Raw genomic sequence first — 21,700 nt, 5'->3', positions numbered from 1 at the left:
TGCACCTTTATCCCCAACAAAAAGAAGGAAAACCAAATCTAAGAAAACTATGTATAAAAACCGTGGTGGAGACTATAGGATGTAGTTGATGTGAAGGTCTACACATGATCTCACACAAGGTGTTACTTCTAAATCCTTTAGAATCAAGCAAGGTGGATGTCAATACTAGTATGATGCATACATAGAGCGAGTCATGTATGCAAAAAGTACACGGAATCCATCGACATGCTGCTGGTTTTAAGACCATGCGCCCACCGTATTTCCTATGTTGATTTGCGGCTGCTTCTCTCGAGTGTGTCTTTCTCTATTCCCGCTTCTCCCCGTCTACTTGCTTGCCTCGCGTTGAGACATGGCTTCGACTATAGCTTCGCTCAGCCAGGCGGCCGCTCTGTCCAAGCTCACCTCATCACCTTCTTCTCCGTCTTCTTCTCATTCAGCCACGCGAGCTGTCTCTCGATCAGCCGTATCCGTTGCTCGCCTGCGCACCTCCTTCAACGGGCTCGTAGCGGCTACCAAACACAGGCAAGTAAGATTCAGCAATGCCTTCAGCTCAGATCGGGATTTTCTTGCTGTTGTCTCGAGCTACGTCGGCGTGGCGAAGGGCAGAGGATGCAGGAGGAACGTGGTATGTATGGCGAAGAGGAGTGTGGGAGACCTAAACGAAGCAGATCTGAAGGGCAAAAGGGTCTTTGTGAGGGCTGATCTAAATGTCCCTTTGGATGATAAATTTAATATCACCGATGATACCAGGATCAGGGCTGCTGTGCCCACTATCAAATACCTTATCGACAATGGTGCAAAGGTCATTCTTTCGAGTCATCTGGTAGCGTATTAAGCCTCTTAATCATTCTACCTATATCGGCTCTGTTTTGAAGTGTTGTGATCTACGGTTACTATTCTATTTTTGCATTCGGGTAAACAAAATTCGATCTGGCTTGTATCACACAAAGCAAGTTCATTACAAGCTGCTTTTAAGAAGAAAAAACTTGCCAGCTCAAAGGGAAGCAAGAACTGATGCCAAAGACAAATTTGCTCACAACCTTGCACTATACTTAATGATGTGAGTAAGGATGAGCAAGGACATGCTAAGCCACAAAGGACAGTCAACCTAAGGCATCATTCATTGATTCAGACAGTCTTAGTTTTAAAGTTTAGGCAAGTAACACTTGACCAATGAGTAAAAAATGCATAGTTGGGTCTTGAAAGAAGGTATGCGGATTGCCAAATCCTTTTTTGTTTTTAGAATGTCCAAGTGTTCATTCCTATTCCAATTTTTGGTTGTCACTTTGAAATGGGTCTTGATATTGCATTCATCGATCAAACAGTGGTAGCCCTTGGTGCGGACTCAGAGGCTGACAAAGAAGAGAGGAAATAGTTCCTTGCATAGAAGAGATTTTTGTATTTAGAATGTCCATGTGTGAAGGAAGGTTGTGTCTCCTTTTGATAGCATTTCTTCGGATGCTCCTTGATATATCCCCATAGGATCCAACGCGCACGAGACATGGCACAAGCCATATACACAATGAAAGGGACTGGACACAAACTCACTTCCTAGCCATAAATTTATACGGACTCACCCTTAAGCCTAGGAGCTAGTGGTACTCCGGGTCATGACCAGCCCAAGGGTTGGTGTCTCATACCTCCAGTCCACACCATCTTGATGTATGGATGCATCAACCAACAAGCCAAGAGTTCAAGAGTGGTGATCACACAATGAATGTGCACAATAGGACCTTTAGTTCTATAGATAGAACTCGATTGCTCTAACCCTGAAGTGTCCTTGGTGCATCGCACTATGTCACTTCGTTACCACCGTGACTAATGCTACTAGTGCCCATCTGGATGTCTAGGGATGCAACACTTTCCCCTTACGAATGATTATTGTCCTCAGCGATATTCTCAGGGACAAAGCAAGGAAAACGACTCTGCAATGAACGTACCAACTCGCACGTAGCCTCTCCCTTTGGCTCATTTTTCCACTTGATGAAATACTTGGGATAAATAGTTTGATGGGATTTTTAAGTCCTATGGTCAAGAGAAGAGCCAATTTAGATTCGAGTGGAATATAACGAGTAGTATCCTCAAGCCATAGGACTCTCTCAATCGGAACAATCAATTCACCTTGCCCCAATTATTCTTTTAAATGACTCATATGGAACACAGGATGAACTTGGATTTCCGAAGGTAAATCCAACTCATAAGATCCGCTACTTCTTGGGGTTGCATATCCATGTAACTACCATTGGGGTTTGAAAGATTAGAAGCACTCCTATGATAGTTGGTTTGAAATCTGCTTGGAGGAATAGGTGGCTGGATTCTAGTGGTTTGAGGAGGATTTGACCCATGAATGCTTAAAATAGACTCATCAGCTCTAAAAGAAGTTTTCCTTATCTCATAAGTGCTGTGTGGTATCTCTTTCTTTCCAATAATACCTGGTTGAGGATTATTGTTTGATGGTTGAAAGGACTATTTATCTCTACTCTCTTTGTTTGCCAATTATGTTGCCACAAGTATAAAAATCTGAGTGCTAAGTTTGTCCAAAGAATCCCTAGTAGAAGAAGCAAACTTCTCCAAAGAATCCTTGGTAGATTGAGCCATGTGTTCCATAACTTCCTTGGTCTACATATTTGATTAAACCAATTGTTCAATCACCTGATCCAATTTAGAAACCAAGTCCATGTGTCTGATAGAATGCCTAGTCATGGTTACAAAGAGTGGCATTAAGAGTACTATATGTGCCATATTTTTGTGAATCTTCATCATCTTGATGTGCCTCAGGTATTGCCTCACATGCTTCCCTAGTTTGTTGCTACTTGTTCTTTTTCTTGTTTCTAGCCATTTTTTCTCACTAGTACAATGTAGTCCTAGTAGATTCCTTGTTACAACAATGGTTATAACTTTTGACCCCAATATCGGAATCAAGAATTTTTTGATGGAAATCGAAGTCCATGAATAGCTCTTTAGGATGAGCTATAACAAGTTCAAAATTAAAAGAAAATATTTTGGGAATATTCTTTTATTGTTGTCCAAAACAATCTTGCACCCTATAAAAGCATTTTTAGTGTGTCCACCTCCCTAAGTTCAAGATGAGGTCTTCCAACCCGATGGTACCCTATGTATGATTTGTAAGGGCTGAATACAACGTGCAATGCCTTGTAGAGGTCTTGAAAATTCTTTGAATTCCTCTATGATACTTGTAACCAAGTAAAAAGCCTTTCAAGAGTGGTTTTAATTTATTGTTTAAGTGCAATACTTTATGTAAGACTTGTAATCAATTTGGAATGACTTGTAATACTTGTAGATGATTGGAAATTCAAAATGAAGGCCCAAATGTCTTGTTTTCAATAAATGCATCTAACCCTTGCTTTAGGAAGTAAAATGGCTGAAATTCCTCTTGTAGCAAACTTGTAATAACCTATATAATCCCCGTAACTGATCAATGGAGTCCTAGACAATGCTATCCAATTGAAATCTTTAGATCTTCAATGAATCTACTCACGGTACTTGTGGTGAGAGATATAATGGCATGATAAGCTTCCTATACGGGCTCTGAATCATTGGGAGGTGGGCAAAGGTTTCCCCGGGTCGGTTGGTTGTATCTCTTTAGGATCTTTAATAGTGGGGGAGGGTCACTTCTCTATTGTCCCACCATCTCCTTCAACATTTGCCTTTTTCTTTGGTGGGAATTTCAACATGGTAGGAGCATTCTAGTTAATCAACCAAGGATGAAATGCATAACTGAAAATTTCTTTTAGTTTTCAATGATATGCATGATTGATAAATAAAAGATTGGAATGAAAAAATAAGTGTTGGTTGAGGGTTTTACCAATGCAATTCGGTGACTCACTTATTGCTAGTACTTATCCTTTACAATATTTTAGTTTTAGGGAAATAAAATCATACAACTAAATCAGGGTTATGCATCAAGACAATGTAAATGATACCCATGATGGAATAGGATTGAAATAAATGTCAAAATTCAATGAAATAGGCTTTGATCAATGAGAAGAGCACTCATCTCTGATCTATTGATCAATTCAGAGAAGTAGTTGATCAATAATCTCCCATCAACAAGTGGAAAAGCTTAAAAGCAAGTGGATCTTTAGGGATTCTAGAGATTAAGCAAGTGAAATATCTTGATCAAGCTTGAAGAAGATAATTGATGCAAGCTTTAGTCCAATATTTGAAGAAACTTTCATAATCTACCATAAATCTATCATGAAGCCCCAAGAATTCATAAAATCAATCCATGCATACTTGAAGAAGATTGAATTCGCGAAGAATCAATGGCTTGAGCTTGCTTGAATACTTGAATGTTGAAGATTTAAGTTTCTTGAAGAAAAGCCTCAAAATATAACTCCAATATGAGCTTCAAGAGGCTCAATATGCTGAAATCTTTAAATTGTCTTCAATCTTGAAGCTAATCCTACTTTAAAATGATAGTAGAGAAGCCTTAAAGGTCGAGAAGAGCCAAATATTGAAGAAATTGAAGCTTCCAAGTCTGTGGCTATGATTGCCCTGCAGTGTTTTAGGATTTTCAGAGGTTCTTGAGCAAAAGAATCCCATCGAGAGAAGATTGCTTCCCAGTAAACTATAACGTTGAACTTATATTCTGGGAGCAGAGAGAGAATAACCGTGAGCCATTTGATGACTTTGATTTTCAAATCCCCACCGAATTGAGCAAGGTATTATCAACCAAGGTGGTGGAAGAGGTGATTGATGTCGGAAGGAGGTTGGGAGATAGGTGGACCTTTAAGAGTGAGTGATCCTACCCAATGGGGAACAAAGGCTCCAGACTACTGGGAAAACAAAGTCTATAAAGTGCCTAAAATAGTAAAGGACTATGAGTGTCAACCGAAGTGGAGGAGACGCATTTGGGAAGGTAACACTGACGCCTGGATGTCATTTTGCAACACCCTATCCCAAGGATTACACCAAATGAATGAAAGACCAATGCTTTGATACCACTTATCAAGGAGAGGCTTGAGAGATGAGAGAAAGAAGAGTAGAAGAGAGAGAGAGTGACGAGGAGAGAGAAAGACTCGAATGATAGAAAAGAAGAGAGAGAAGCCATGAAAGCTGAGTGCAAGCATGTGAGATGAGAGACAGTAATTGTGTTATGATTAAAGATGCCTAAAAATACATGTCTTACACCTTTTATACCTATGTCAGTGTGACAAGGTATTATTAATAACTCTCTCTTGCTAACATATGTATTCCTAGCTTCTTACATGTGGCCTATAAGAGTCGTGTCCTCCATGGTGTTGAAAAGAATTGTAGGTTTATCAGAAGGAATTACTTATAAGAGTCGTGTTCTCCATAGTGCTGAAAAGAATTTGTAGGTTTATAAGATTCGTGTTCTCCATGGTGTGGAGATTAAGCCTGGCAATGCATTTTGTGCCGCAAATTGCGGGCTTGATCTTGGGTCAATAGCTGAATGTTACTTTTTTGGTGCTCTACTTGCTGGTTAGGAGGTGCAGGATCCTTGCCCTATGATGAGAGAATGAGAAGAGATCACTGGAGAGCAAGATATTGGATTTCTTGGTAGCCACCATGAAAGCTAAAGTGACTGAGAGGCATGAAAATCGAGATAGTCGGGGTTCCTTACGTGCGGAGAGACAGAGTGAGAGAGAGCAAAGTAGAGTGTACACGATTTTTGGGTACAATGATGAGTGTACCTCTTTAGGTTTTTTTAGATAGATATATATGTGTAAGTACAAGTGCTAAGGGTGTGTTCACACCCAAGCACATTACAAGGCACGAGGGTCTTTATTCCCAACCATCTTTCACCTAAAGGCAATGTGCCTTAAGAGGAGAAAAAAATTAGCTAAGTCTAGGTATATACAAAGTCGAAATACATGTATCTATCCAACCTCCATCATTTGTTGGCAATGAGCAAACTGCTCTGTTGGAAGACCCTTCGTGAGAAGGTGTGTAGGATTATCATATGTATGCACTTTGACAAGCTCAATGCTCTTGCTGTCAAGTACATCTCTAATGAAGTGGTACTTCACCTTTATATGCTTCGTCTTTGCATGAAAGACGAGATTCCGTGCTAGCATGATAGCACTTTGACTATCACAATGGAGAAGAGGTAACTTTGTGATGCCAGGCTCTCCTATCAGACGTGAAAGGCATAAAGCCTCCTTGCATGCCTTAGTGGTGTGAAGGAAACTGCTAGGGTTTGCATTGAGGACACACAGAGTGTATGACCACGACAAAAACATAAAGAGACAGACACGGAGGGAAAAACTCAAACCCTAAACACAAAACTCAAAACTCAAACACAAAAACTCAAACACAAACAGAAGAAGGGAGAGAGAGAACACAACTTTGAAGTGAATGAATGCTGTAAATGAATGTAAGAGTGTAGAATGTGCTCAAGGGCAGAGCAATGTCGGAGTGTGACGTCCACCGAAGATGGATCCCAAGTCTGTGACCACCAGTCAGAGTGTAGGAGTGCTGAATAGTGAATGACAGCAGGCTGGTCACCAAATCGCAGCAGTTTGGAGGCTGGAAACTGGTAAACGCAGCAATGTACCACTGATTGGAGGTTGGAAACTGGTAAACACAGCAATGTACCACCGATTGGAGGCTGGAAACTAGTCTGTTGTAAACAGCAGGCTGAAACAATGTCTGAGAGTGTTAGGGCCTGCAATGCTGAAAACGCAGGCTGGCTAATCTTGGAGACGATGGATAGCAGGCTGAACAATAGTCTAGAACAGTCTGAAGCAGTCGCAAGCAGCTGAAACAGTCTGAAGCAGTCGCGAACAGGCTGCAGTCGATGATGGTTGGACAACAGATGGAGGCGGGCTGTAGGCTGGAAACTGGGCGCCAACAGCAGCAAAGGGTGTGTGGGCCGGTGTAACCTACAAACAAGGACGATGGCTAAATGGGGGCAGCCTGTCTATTTATAGATGTGGAAGGGCGTCCCAAAAATTAGGGTTTCTACTAAACTCTCTCGAACCGCTCCCTGTTTTAGGGTTTCCACTGAATTCTCTCAAATTGCCCCCCGTTTTAGGGTTTTACACTAAAGGAGCATTTTTAGTGTGTTTTGGGGCTGTTTAAGAGGCTAATCATCAAGTAATGCATAGTTTAACTCAATAAGTGGCAGCTACATACTCTGCCTCTGTAGTAGACAATGCAACACACTTTTGTAGCTTGGAGATCCAAGAGACGGCTCCTCCTGTGAAAGTAAACACATACCCAGAAGCGGACTTTCTGCAATCCACATGACCAGCATAGTCTGCATCTGTAAAGTCAACAACAGATGCCTTTTGCTTTCCAAGGCAGATGCACAACTCCTTTGTGCCTTTGAGTTATCTCATAATACCTTTCACTGCTTCCCAATGCTTTTTGCTAGGGTTTGCTATGTATCTGCTAACCACTCCCGCTGCAAAGGCAATGTTAGGACGTGTAGCAACCGTGGCATACATCAAACTGCCAACAACTGAAGCATATGGTATCTTGGTCATTTCAGCCTTCTCATCATCATATGGTATCTTGGTCATTTCAGCCTTCTCATCATCAGATATAAGGCTATCCTCTACATTGAGTTTCACATATGGAGGCAATGGAACCCCAATTGTTTCCCCCCCCTCCATATTGAAACACTACAAAACTTTGGAGATATACTCCTGTTGAGATAGATAGAGTAATCCTTTTGACCTATCTCTGAGTATCCACATGCCAAGAATGTGATTTGCATCACCAAGATCCTTCATGTCAAAGCTGCCATTAAGACTTTGCTTCAGTGAGTCCAAGGCATGAGTATCCTTGTCAGCAATTAGCATGTCATCAACATATAGAACCAAGATAATTAGGTTGGTATTTGCTGCCTTCTTAGTGTACAAGTAGTGATCCACTTGACTTCTGTGGAAACCTTGAGACTGCATGAATGTATCAAACTTATGATATCATTCTCTTGGTGCTTGTTTCAGTCCATACAAACCCTTTTCTTTACCTTTTTCAACAAACCCTTCAGGCTGCTGCATATATATGTCTTTATGTAGATCACCATGTAAGAATGCAGTCTTTACATCCATATCTTCAACTGCAACCAAGCCCAAAATGGTTCTCAATGTAGTCATCTTGACTACAGGAGAGAAAATCTCATCAAAGTCAATTCCATGCTCTTGCTTGTACCCCTTTGCAACCAATCTTGCTTTGTACTTTGGTGAGGAACCAAGAGTGACCATCTTGTAAACCCATTTGCATGGAAGTGTTTTTTGCCTTTTAGGCAATTGCACCAAGTCCCAAGTGCCATTTTTCTGAAGAGATTCTATGTTTGACAACATGGCTTTATACCATTTCTTGCTGTCCTGTCTGTCCATTGCTTCCTTGAAGCAAGACGGTGCACCACAGTCTGTCAACATGACATAATAATCAGCTACATTATTTGCACTAGGAATGAATCTATTAGGTTGTCTAGTAGCCCTAGACGATCTCCTAACCCAATGATCATTGTTTGTTGGCTGTTCTTGCAAATTTCCATTTTCAGTATGCTGTCCTGGCATTTCAGCCTGCAAATCAGCATTAACAGCTTGGTGTCCTGGCTGTTCCTGCACATGTAGTGGCTCATTATCATGGGCAATAGCTGGCTGATCATTTCCAGTATTATTTTCTGCATTTACAGGTTCATTTACAACATGTATTTGTTGCTGTACAACGGGCACATTTTACTGTCCACAAGGTATTTTTTCCTAGAATACAACCCTACGGACCTCCTCAGTCTTTTCGGGCTGTTTATGCATGCAATCTTCCCAGAAGATAACATCATTGTTGTGTACTACTTTTCTTTTCTCGGGATCCCACAGTGTATATCCCATTTCACTCTCATCACCATGTCTTAGGAAAATGCATTTACAGGACTTTGGCTCAAGTTTGCTGCGTTTTTCTTTACGAATGTGTACGAAAGCCTTGTAGCCAAACACTTTCAAGTGAGCATATAAAGGTGGCTTGCCCGACAATGTTTCTTAGGGAACTCTCTCTCCCAAAGACCTATTTGGTGACTGATTAATCAAGTGCACGGCTGTTATAACAGCCTTTGTCCAAAAACCATGGGGTAATGCAGCATGAGACAGCATCGTATAGACCTTATCTTGTATGGTCCGATTCATATGCTTTGAAATTCCATTTTGGGGTGGATTATGAGGGGCAGTGAGCTTCCTCTTTATCCCTTTGCTGTCACAAAATGCCTGAAAGGCCTTGGATACATATTCCCCACCATTATCAAAGCGAAGACACTTGAGTGTCTTGTCAGTTTCATTTTCAACCAATGCCAAGAATCTTTTAAGCTTGTCAAGCACTTCATCCTTGCTATGAATAGGATAAACCCATATCTTTAGTGTAGCATCATCAACAAAGGTGACAAAATATTTCTTTTCCCCTAAAGATAATCTTGGCATCTGACATACATCTGAATATACTAACTCTAGAGGAGAAGATTTCAACGAAAGAGACTTTTTGTGAGACGTTTGTGCATGTTTACCATAAATACAATGATCACAATGCTCAAAATCAGCATAATGAAGACAAGGCAAGTAACCCAAACGAGAAAGCACTTTCATTCTTGTTTGGCTCATGTGTTCCAACCGGCCATGCCGCAAAGAAACGCTTGGTTGCTCGGTCATGGCAACAACATGATCCTTACACTAGATACATGGAGAGGATACAAAGTATTACTTTTACAAATTACAACCTCTAGCAATCACTCTAGATCTCTTACAGATCTTCCATTTTCCATCACCAAAGGTGGTATGAAAACCATCATCATGTAGCTATCTTGTAATAATCAAGCTCTTATTGAGCTGAGGTACATACCGTACATGCTGAAGTGTGAAGACAGAGCCATGCTGAAACAGTTACTGCACACTACTAATACCTACAATGTCACATGCCATCACCATGTCGACCCCCTGTATAGGTGGAGAATCACTCTCGATGAGGGGTGACATGAAAGGAAGCACCTAAATCAAGAATCCAAGTATGCATGTCCTCATCTGTATCTGCAAGTAAAGCATATGCACAAAAGTGTGAAGAAACCAAAAGTACGTCATTCCCATTGTCCCGACTATCATGAGTGACTACATTCACCTCTTCAATTTTGACACTGCTCTTCTTGGGTCGATCCTCTTTCTTGTCTTCCTTGCTATCATTTGTCTTCTTGCCCTTTCCTTTCTCTTTCTTCCATTTGTAGCAATCACGTTTAAAGTGACCCTTCTTGCCACAACGATGGTATTCAACATCTTGGCCACATGATTTACTGCGTCCCTTGCTATTAGATTTGTCTTTCTGCTGTGATTTGCCCCTAGTATGCAAAGCACTAGAAGACTTATTGGATGCATTGTTTTGCTGATTCATTTCTTCCATGAGTAGAGCACTCTCTACATCAACATACAAAAGAATTGCATTGGAATTGCTCATAGCAGCTTGAATGTATCCCAACTCTCTGGAAGAGTGCAAAACAAGAACGTAGCCTTAAATTCTTCATCAATCAAGAACTTCAAGGGAACCAGCTGGCTGAAAATAGAGTTAAACTCACTCAAGTGAGTAGACATTGTTGTACCCTCTTTCATACGTAAATCCATAAGCTTTTTCAGCCAATACACTTTGGTTGCAGCACTCTTCTATGCATACAGTTCTTCCAGCCGAGTCCATATAGCATATGCAGAATCCAAATCTTCAATGTTAAACAGCAAGGCATTAGAAATCGATAGCTCGATGGTTGAGCATGCAAGCTCATTTAACTCATCCCAATCTTCTTGTTCCATGTCTACGGGCTTTGCCCCTTAGGTTTTAATTGGCTTTGCCTGCTTCTTTTGCAAAAGGATATTGTAGCACTGTTTTTGCCAAACTGCAAAGTTATCTGCTCCTTCAAGCTTCTTTATGTGTATGAGATTACTGCTGTCATTGCTGCCAACCATGATTTTCAGCCCAAATGTGACAAAAAAATCAGCAAATGCAGGCGTAAACTATCACACAAGTGACCGAGGTACAAACAAGTAACAACCAGCAATAAATGACTACGTAGAAGCGGAGATTTCAGATCTGTAATTAAATTTTCAGAAGCACCAAACCATGTGCTACAGCATTCCACAATTGATTACAACTGTTCCAAGGGCATATACATCACATTACATGAGAAATCCCAAATTTTAGCTGCAATTTCTGTTGTACATGTACCCATGGGCATAAAATTTGACACGCATAGTCAAAAGCCCCAAAATTTTTGGATCAAAGCATCAACCACACATTTGCATTTTCTCTATCATGCATAGAACATGCCAATTTTGCCAAAATAGACCAATTTCAGCAAAACCCCCAAATTTTCCAAATTTGGGTGTCCAAATTACATGGAATTGGACTTGCATGCACATAAAATGACCAAATGGTGCACAAATTTTACCCAAATTGCAAAAGCCCCAAATTGCACGGGGTCCAATGTGCATCAATGTCGAGAAATTGGGTATATTTCAGCCCAATTTGTGCATGTACATGAAAAGCCCCAAATGTTGGAGGCAAGATGTCACAAAATTTTTGCAATTTCTAAGACAGATTGTCTTATCTTGCAGCACAATCCCCAAGTCTGGGAAAAGGCCTAAATTTTCGGGCCAAGATTGCACAGATTTCAGTGAAATTGACTCATCCAAGAAAAAAATCTCACTTGCACTTGAGAATCCCCAAAATTTTTTTGAGGTCTGCGCATTCAATGTGTGCAATTTCTGGTCTAGAGAACACTGCAATGTGTGTCAGGCACAAATTTGGAAAAACCCCCAATTTTTAAGAGAGATTTTTATTTGTGCTTGTAGGTGTGAACACCCGGCAAAAGGGATAAAGAAGAAGAAGTAAACAAAAAAAAAGGTTGTTGTCCTTAGCTAGACGCCTGTCACGCGGAAGATCTGCAGTTACATTACGTGTATAGCTCGCTTGACACCATCCCGTTGTGTGTGGAGGCTTGTCGCGTGTGCATCACGTCAGTTGTTGCGCGCCCAGTGCCCTGCTAGTCCCGTCTCCTCGTTGGAGCTTGGCTCTGTAGCACAATCTCCTCGTTGGAGCTCGGCCCAGTCGCACACTCTCCACGGCCGGCCTTCTGTAGCTCATGACCTGTCGTCTGTCTAGAGATGACGTTTTTGTCTTGTGCTTGCACCTTGGAACTGTCGTCTAACAGAGACGTGACCTGTTGACTTGCACGAACTCTGAAAAGTACAAAATGCCTCAACCGCACCTTTGATACTAGTTTGTAGTGTCTGGGATGCACGAAAATTGAGACAGTCGGTGTTCCTTATGCGCGGAGAGACAAAGAGAGTGAGAGAGAGCAGAGTAGAGAGTGTGCACAATTTTTGGGTATAATGATGAGTGTACCTCTTTAGGTTTTTTAGATAGATATATATGTGTAAGTATAAGTGCTAAGGGTGTGTTCACCCTTGAGCACATTAAAAGGCACGAGGGTCTTTATTCCCAACAAAAGCTTCAGCCAAAAGCTTGAAAGAGAGAGGAAAGAGAAAGCCTTGTCTTGAAAAATAAATGGGCTTTTAACCAAGCTAAGTCTTCACCTTGTCTTTAATCATTTTACCTCCAAAATAGGCTATTATGGATTCACAACTTGTCACTTTGTCCAAGATGCCTCCAACTTTGCCTTTAAGTACTTCGGTTAGCTCTGACTAGTTGTCCTTGGTCTCCTTGGTCATTACACTTATCCATTTTCCTAAACTAACACTCTGTCCTTGAGTAACCAAGAAGTAACAAGACAAAGAAGGAAATCCAAGAAAGGATTATACCAAATGAATGAAAGACCAATGCTCTGGTACCACTTGTCAAGGAGAGGGTTGAGAGATGAGAGAAAGGAGTAGAAGAGAGATAAAAGAGGAGAGAAAGAGTGACGAGGAGAGAGAAAGACTCAAATGATAGAAAAGAAGAGAGAAGCCATGAAAGCTGAGTGCAAGCATGTGAGATGAGAGACAATAATTGTATTATGATTAAAGATGCCAAAAAATACATGTCTTATACCTTTTATACCTATGTCAGTGTGACAAGGTATTATTAATAACTCTCTCACTAACATATGTATTCCTAGCTTCTTACATGTGGCCTATAAGAGTTGTGTTCTCTATGGTGTTGAAAAGAATTTGTAGGTTTATAAGAAGGAATTACTTGCTGTAATTCATGTACTTTCCACATGGAAACACTATCTTTTGGGGGGAGGGGGCTGATTTCACTATGTAGTGTCTGATCATCAGACATTGCGTTACTTTCTTACTCAAACAAGGTTATTTGAGAAGTATATGAGATGGGCAAACTTTTGATCTACGTTTCACTTCTAGGTTATGCATTGAAAGAAGCCCTAGATTTCAGCTACTATTATCATGGTCTATCACATTGAGTTGCATGCCATGAAAGATCAATATGTTGTTGAGGACTTTGCTGATGTGTATGATCAACTTTGGAATGGCTGCATTTTATGCTTAGAGATGGCTTTCTCATGATGCATGGGCGGTTATGTGTTACAAAGCGATTGAGGCTGAAAGTGATGATATGGAGTCATGCTCCATTGTATGTAGGATATAGAGACATTGATGCTACATACTTGTGGGTGCTTGGTGTCAGTTTGAGTCTAGGCCATGAATTGGGCCATTAAATGTCTAGTGGGTAACATTGGGAGACTAGGTGTTAATATATAAGTTAATGCTAGTCTAAGGCCAATTAATGTTGGGGCAATTAGATGTCCTATTGGGATTAGCACATTAATTGTGAATAGGCACTAGCTAGTTTTTGGGTATGGACAAATGAATAATTAATTTGTTTTTGAAAATTAATTAATTAATGCTGGAAATTACAATTAGAAGGCTGCCAAGTGGCTAAAGAGATTCTCTTGTCAAAATTAATGGAAGGTGAGAGAAGGCTATTTGGGGGTTGGTTGAGTATTAAATGCAGTTACTTTTGATGCCAGTCTGTAATAGATGCGGGAGACTTTTCATAAGCGCCTCCCCTTGAGTTCTGTCTTAAAAGCATGAGAGACTATTCTCTGTTTCTCCTCCTAGCCACGTCTAGGAAGTGCTGGCTAGACTTCTCACTCCTCGTGTCTCTCTCGCCAGCCGTCTGCTTAAAGTGAGTTATACTATTTTTGCACTCACTCACTTCCTAGGCTCCCCTTGGCTTCATTTGCGTGCCCAAGGCCCTCGGACGGTCTTCTCTCGCACTTGTTTCCCAAAGTAATACACCATAAATGTAACATTTCCTTCCCCTTAAGAATCGGTTTCGTCCTCGAAAACAATACTTGGAAGGTCCAACTGTAAATTGGGAAACCTTTTCCTTAAAGTACTTACTCGCTCCCATGTTGAGCTTTCTTCCGAATAATCTTTCCATTTGACCAGATATTCTTGATAAATAGTATTCCTTGTTCGTCCGTTACGAACATTTAAAATTCTTTCTGGTTCTTGTGGATTAGATTGGTCATCTAATAGCTCCTCAATATTATCATTTAAGATTAGATTATCTATATCACCTAGCTTCTTTTTTAGCTTACTTACATGAAAAATTGGATGTGTTTTACTACCAATAGGTAGTTGGAGCTTGTAAGCCTTTTCCCCCACTCTCTTAAGTATTGTGAAAGGACCACAATACCTAGGCGAAAGCTTTGGACATCGTCTCGTTTTCATGGTTTTAGTTTGTTCAGGCACCTTAAGGTGGACCAATTCTCCTTCCTCAAAGAAGATGTCTCTTCGATTAGGATCTGTATAAGCTCTTGCTCGATTTTGAGCTTTCTTAATATTTTCTTGAGCAAATTTTAACATATTATTCATATCCTCCAAAAAGTCCTTGGTTGCTTGAACCTCCAATTAGTTTGTCTTTTACTTACGTATGCTTTGAGCATATCTTCAAGGATTTGGTTAACCCTTTCAGTTTGCCCATCAGTTTACGGGTGCTTTGCCATGTTCATGCTAAGTTTAGTATCCAACTTCCTATATATAGTACACCAAAATTGACTATCAAATTTTCTATCTCAATCAGAAACTATATTTGCCGGAAGGCCATACAATCGGTATATGTTCTCTATAAACAATCTAGCCAATTCTGGTGTTTTAACATAAGTTGAAGTTGGAATAAACCTAGCCATTTTGGTTAACCTATTCACAATCACCCACACAGAGTCGTGCCCCCTCTGTGTTTTGGGTAACGCGACAATAAAGTCCATGGAGATGCTCTCCCATTTTCCCGAAGGAATCTCTAATGGGTAGAGAAGTCCTCCCAATTTCAATCTTTTAGCTTTATTAACCTAGCATTTATTACATTTGACCACATAGTCAAGAACGTCCTTATTCATTCCAGGCCAATAGAACTGCCTTTTAATAAGACTATAAGTCTTATTAACTCCTAGATGGCCGGCACTAGGGGTATCATGACACTCAAAGAGTATCTGGCACCTTATTTCTTCATCTTTCGGGACACATACCCTACCCTTGTAGAGTAAATAACCATTATCAATGGTAAAATTCTTCCACTTGAATCCCATTTGAGCAACCCTTGATGCTCCATTTTCTTGTTGAACAGCCTTAGATATTCCTTCCTCAGTGGCGGCTTTTCCATTTGGATTCCCATTTTCTATTGGTTCCCATATGTTGGAATATGCCAGATCAACCTAGCATTTCCCTTTTAAGGATTCAAGTAAATTGGAAGTGAACTGAGTAAAACTCAATTCATTTATGATGGGCATTCTTCTGAGTGCATCAGCCACTATATTGTACTTTCCCTTTCTATACCTTATTTCGTAGTCAAACTCTTGGAGGAGTTCAGCCCATCTGGCTTTACGCCCTTGTAGATCTGGTTGGTCATTAAGCCACTTAATGCTTTCATGATCTAAGAAGATCAAAAGTTTGGCCTGGAATGAATAAGGACGCCCTTGACTATGTAGTCAAATGCAATAAATGCCAGGTTAATAAAGCTGAAAGATTGAAAATGGGAGGACTTCTCCACACCCATTAGAGATTCCTTTGGGAAAATGGGAGAGTATCTCCATGGACTTTATTGTCGCGTTACCCAGAACACAGAGGGGGCATGACTCTGTGTGGGTGATTGTGGATAGGTTAACCAAAATGGCTAGGTTTATTCCAACTTCAACTGATATTAAAACACCAGAATTGGCTAGATTGTTCATAGAGAACATATACCGATTGTATGGTCTTCCGGCAAATATAGTTTTGGATCGAGATAGAAAATTTGATAGTCAATTTTGGCGTGTTGTATTTAGGAAGTTGAATACTAAACTTAGCATGAGTACGGTGGAGCACCCGTAAACTGATGGGCAAACTGAAAGGGTTAACCAAATCCTTGAAGATATGCTCAAAGTATATGTAAGTGCAAACTAATTGGGAAGAGTATCTACCGATAGCAGAGTTTGTATATAATAGTGCCAAGCACTCTTCCACTGGATATAGTCCATTTATGCTAATGTATGGGTGTTAGCCTAGAGCTCCTCATGTAGTAGGATTGGATAAGAAAAAGGTTCAGGCAGCCAAGGACTTTTTGGAGGATATGAATAATATGTTAACATTTGCTCAAGAAAATATTAAGAAAGCTCAAAATCGAGCAAGAGCTTATACAGATCCTCATCGAAGAGACATCTCCTTTGAGGAAGGAGAATTGGTCTATCTTAAGGTGCCTGAACAAACTAAAACCATGAAAACGAGACGATGTCCAAAGCTTTCGCCTAGGTATTGTGGTCCTTTCACAATACTTAAGAGAGTGGGGGAAAAGGCTTACAAGCTCCAACTGCTTGTTGGCAGTAAGACACATCCAATTTTTCATGTAAGTAAGCTAAGAAAGAAGTTGGGTGATATAGATAATCTAATCTTAAATGATAATATTGAGGAGCTATTAGGTAACCAATCTAATCCACATGAATCATAAGGAATTTTAAACGTTTGTAACAGATGAACAAGGAATACTATTTATCAAGAATATATGGTCAAATGCAAAGATTGTTCGGAAGAAAGCTCAACATGAGAGTGAGTAAGTGCTTTAAGGAAAAGGTTTCCCAATTTATAGTTGGACCTTCCAAGTATCGTTTTCGAGGACGAAACCGATTCTTAAGGGGGAAGAAAATGTTACATTTATGGTGTATTACTTTGGGGAACAAGTGCGAGAGAAGACCGTCCGGGGGCCTTGGCCACCCGAATGGGTTTAAGGGGGAGCCTAGGAAGTGAGTGAGTGCAAAAATAGTATAACTCACTTTAAGGAGACGATTGGCGAGAGAGACACAAGGAGTGAGAAGTCTAGCCAGCACTTCCTAGACGTGGCTGGGAGGAGAAACAGAGAATAGTCTCTCATGCTTTTAAGACAGAATTCAGGGGGGGGCACTTATGAGAAGTCTCACGCATCTATTACGGACTGGCATCAAAAGTAACTGCACTTAATAATAGTAAAATCAGTTCATTTATGATGGACATTCTGCTGAGTGCATTAGCCACTATATTGTACTTTCCCTTTCTATACCCTATTTCGTAGTCAAACTCTTGGAGGAGTTCGGCCCATCTGGCTTTACGCCCTTGTAGATCCGGTTGGTCATTAAGCCACTTAATGCTTTCATGATCCGACAAGATCAAAAGTTTGGCACCGTACAGATAGTGCCTCCATTTCTTCATTGCATGTACTATTGTATACAACTCCCTCTCATAAACAGAATAATTCCGTTTTGCACGGTCTAATTTCTTGCTTTCAAAAGCAATTGGTCGACCTTTTTGTAATAAGATTGCGCCTACTGCCCTATCATTGGCATCAACTTTAACCGCGAATGGTTTATTGGGATCCATAATTAATAGTAATGGGGCTGTAGCAATAGCTACCTTAAGTTTTTGAAAACTTTCATTTTGGTTTGCTCCCCAATTAAAGCGCTTTCCTTTCCCTTTAAGTTGGTCCGTCATTGGAACAACCATCTTGGCATAATCTCGAATGAATCTTCGATAAAATCTAGATAAATCTAGGAAGATCTGTAGCTCTTCTAGGTTCCTTGGATGGCCATTCAATAATTGCCCTTACTTTTTTTGAATCCATCTTGATTCCCTCTTTTGAGATAATATGCCCCAAATATTTGATCTCTCGTGCGAAGAGTTCGCATTTAGTTTTCTTCGCATAAAGAGAATATGTTCTTACCAAGTGGAATACTAATCGTAAGTGTTTCAAAAGTTCTTCTCTTGATTTACTAAAGATCAAGATATCATCCAAGAAGACTACATAAAGTGTCCTAAATAGGGCCGTAATACACTATTCATTAGCTTCATAAAAGTAGCTGGTGCATTAGGGAGGCCAAAAGGCATCACCAAAAAATCATAATGCCATATCTAGTACGAAATGCTGTCTTAGGAACATCTTGTGCCTTAATTCTTACTTGGTAATAGCCTGATCTTAAGTCAATCTTTGTGAAGAATTTTGCCCCTTGTAATTGATAAAAAAGATCTTCCATTCTGGGCACAGGAAATTTATTCATTCATCTAACAAACTGCTTAATTCATTACTTACATTCAACTCACAAACATAATAAAATTGTTGCTTTATATTACAAAAAGTAAAAGTGTCCTGTACAGGAAGGAACCATAACGTATATACCTCACAAGCTTCCTTCTTTATCAGCTTCTGAACTTCAATGGAACATATCAAAGGGTTATCAGATACTTCATATTCACCTTGAATCACAAAAGTCTTACCATCCCTTTCAAATTCCAGTGTATTATGATGATAATTACGCTTTAAGGATGGTTCCAATCCCCATAGCCACTCCCTCCCTAAAGCGATATTAGCTCTTTCCATATTCATAATTTGGAAATCAAGTTTATCTTTATATCCTTGGATCCCAATTTCCAAATTGGATACCATTGTATCCCATATTTTATTATCCTGACCTTGTATCATACGAACAACATATTGATGCCCACTCTTTTGTTAGGCAAGTTTCAATTTTTTGAAAGTCCATAATTTATGATGTTGTGGGTGGCAGAGTCATCAATCATGACTCTAACCCTCTTTCCAGGCTCCAGCTATCAATCCATGCACTCTAACTAAATCTTGTGCCCTGAAAGTAGGCTGCCACATAGAAGTTGACATACAACACCTGTGTTGTACATCCTTGTGCGAGACCTCTAAAGATTTATACTTTTCATGTCCCTTTAATTCCAGGGTCTGCACTACATGGATTTGTTTGTCTTTTCCCTTGCTCTTGTCCTTATCCGTTCCTTTATTTTCCCCCTTTTTCCTTCGAGGGCGATTCCAGGCAGCATGGTTAGGGGATAGGCAATTGAAACACAACCTTTCTTTTTTAGCCTTATCAAAATCATCTTGACTTAACTTCGGTCTTACATATTGTTTCTTTTCAAAGGGTTGTTTCTTACCCTTAAGGAATGGCATTTTCCTTTTAAATTTGTCTACAAAATTTCGAGGCTTCAAATTTCTTAGCCTTGGGCTCTGTATCAGTGAGACTAGTGAGTGCACCTGGGCGTGTATTATCTTCATTGATTAATGCAAATTTAATTGCCTCTTCAAGCGTCTTAGGTGAACTCTTTTTCACTTCCTTTTTACAGGCCTTATCTAGTTTCCTTATGAATCCTCTTGTCTTTTGAAATTCATATATTTCCTCCAATTTTAGGATTATCTCACGATACTCCTTGAGATATGCTAGCAAAGGTCTTCCCTTTTGTCTGACAAAATCCCAATCTTCCCAATTTCTTTCCATTTCATTTTCAAGAAGAAATTCTTTCAAAAAGACCGATTCAAATTGAGCCCAATTTTCAGGTATTTTATTTGCCTCCTTTAAAGTTCTCCACCATTTATATGCCTTTGGGTTAAACTAGCCTCTAGCACCTGAAGATGTGGTAGAGTATTCTTTAATTTATGCAAATCTTTCCATTTTTGGAGGAAATTAAAGATAGTATCTTTATTTCTATCATTTTTCTCCCCATGAAACTGAGGAGGTTTCATATCTTTTAACACTAGGTTATCCCTCAGCTTTTGGTGGGGTTCTCTAGGGTCTCGCATAGTCACATCAAGATCTTTCGATGAAGATGGAATATTTGAGGTCTGTACCTTACCTTTATCCCTTTCTAGTAATAAGGCTAATTGAGATTTTATTTCTGTGAGTGCTTGACTTAGCAACTCCATTTGAACCCCCTGTACTTGCACACGAGCAGTTAGATCATCAAATTGTTCTCATGTAGCAAAAAATTCTTCCTATTGTTCTTCTTGAATTTCTGTTTCATGGGGATCCACCATAGGATGGTCCTCGGAACTAGAGCCTTCGGTTACCCCCTCTTTCTTTTTCCCCTCCATTAATACAATGGAATTAGAAAGCAAATATAAGAAATTTCCATACAAGATGAGGTACTTCCCTGATTACAATAATAGGGCAGATGTCGATGGCCTTTCCAACTCAATGATAGCAAAAGACGTGAGGAACAGTGTGGCTAACCTCCAATTTGTGCAGGTCGCGTGGGAATAAGGCATGTCGGGCAGGAACACAAGATAAGGAGGGGATTAAACACCCCCCTACCAGGTCACGTGCGAACAAGCTGTGACCACAATTGTAATTTAAAATGGGACTTCGCCCGACTTGCGCCATCTTGCCGTCCACGCCAAGTACATGGGCTCTGCCCGTGACGCCAACACGAAAGTAATCTCTCAGGTGACGCCCGCACAGGTTCGAATCTTGCCGTCCACGCCAATCCTACAGCTGTTGCCAACATGAAAGCGTCCGCCAACACGGAAACGTCTAAGACGGGACCTGACGGCTCTTTTCGAAAAGACGATGATTGACGTGACCCGCTCTGATACCAGTATTAAGTGCAGTTACTTTTGATGCCGGTCCGTAATAGATGCGGGAGACTTCTCATAAGTGCCCCCCCCTGAGTTCCGTCTTAAAAGCACGAGAGACTATTCTCTGTTTCTCCTCCCAGCCATGTCTAGGAAGTGCTGGCTAGACTTCTCACTCCTCGTGTCTCTCTCGCTAGCCGTCTCCTTAAAGTGAGTTATTATTTTTGCACTCACTCACTTCCTAGGCTCCCCTTGACCCCATTCGGGTGCCCAAGGCCCCTAGACGGTCTTCTCTCGCACTTGTTCCCCAAAGTATTACACCATAAATGTAACATTGAGGGTCATTCCAAAATTTAGAGGCTAAGATAGGAAGGAGGAGTTGCTGAATTTGATAGCGCAGTACAACAGGGCAAGGACACTAGGTTTCCTTCTCTGCCTCAATGTAAAGTGGCGGTAGAAGAGGAATGTTCGTCAATTGTAGTAGGGTTCACCCCTCCTTTTGAAGCTGTTGGCACCGTCAAAATTACCATTAGAGCTACCATTTAAAAGATGCTCCTTTTAGTTGTATTTCCCCTCATCCTCTCATGTTCCCTTGATAGTTCTTAATCAGCTTGGGTGAAGAGCAATTGCAGAAATTGTTGATGAAACCCTAATTTACAGTAGCAAGCCAGGGTTTCCACAGCCACCTCAAGATCCGTGCCCAATTATTGAAGATCTCATACTAAGTGTAGCAGCTTAAGGCAAGAAATTTGTAGCTGATTTGAAAGGTAGCCTATTTTCAATTTATTGTGGCTTGCATGCAAGAACTTGAAGACCAATTTGTGCCCAATTAGTGATTGAACCAAGGAGTAAGGAGCAAATTGATTCCAAGGCAGTTTGTCATTTATGAAAGTCCATTGTATTGAAT

General features: G+C 40.4%; 1 protein-coding gene across 1 annotated transcript in view; it reads left to right on the top strand.

Moving 5' to 3' along the window:
• The first annotated feature begins 247 nt into the window (after positions 1 to 247).
• LOC148038885 (phosphoglycerate kinase 3, cytosolic) overlaps positions 248 to 21,700 on the top strand; it is a 40,822-nt gene continuing 19,369 nt past the window's right edge. Inside the window, exon 1 of the mRNA XM_087674775.1 lies at positions 248 to 823. Coding sequence (XP_087530901.1) covers positions 350 to 823 — 474 coding nt within the window. The 5' untranslated portion in view covers positions 248 to 349. The remainder of the gene's footprint in view (positions 824 to 21,700) is intronic.

Source organism: Lygodium microphyllum, chromosome 3 (assembly GCF_053477565.2).
Source record: "Lygodium microphyllum isolate KBCC chromosome 3, Lygodium_microphyllum_v1.1.10, whole genome shotgun sequence".
Classification (NCBI taxonomy): Eukaryota; Viridiplantae; Streptophyta; class Polypodiopsida; order Schizaeales; family Lygodiaceae; genus Lygodium; species Lygodium microphyllum.
The sequence above is the reverse complement of the archived record's forward strand: the minus strand, read 5'-3'. Positions and strand labels throughout refer to the sequence as shown.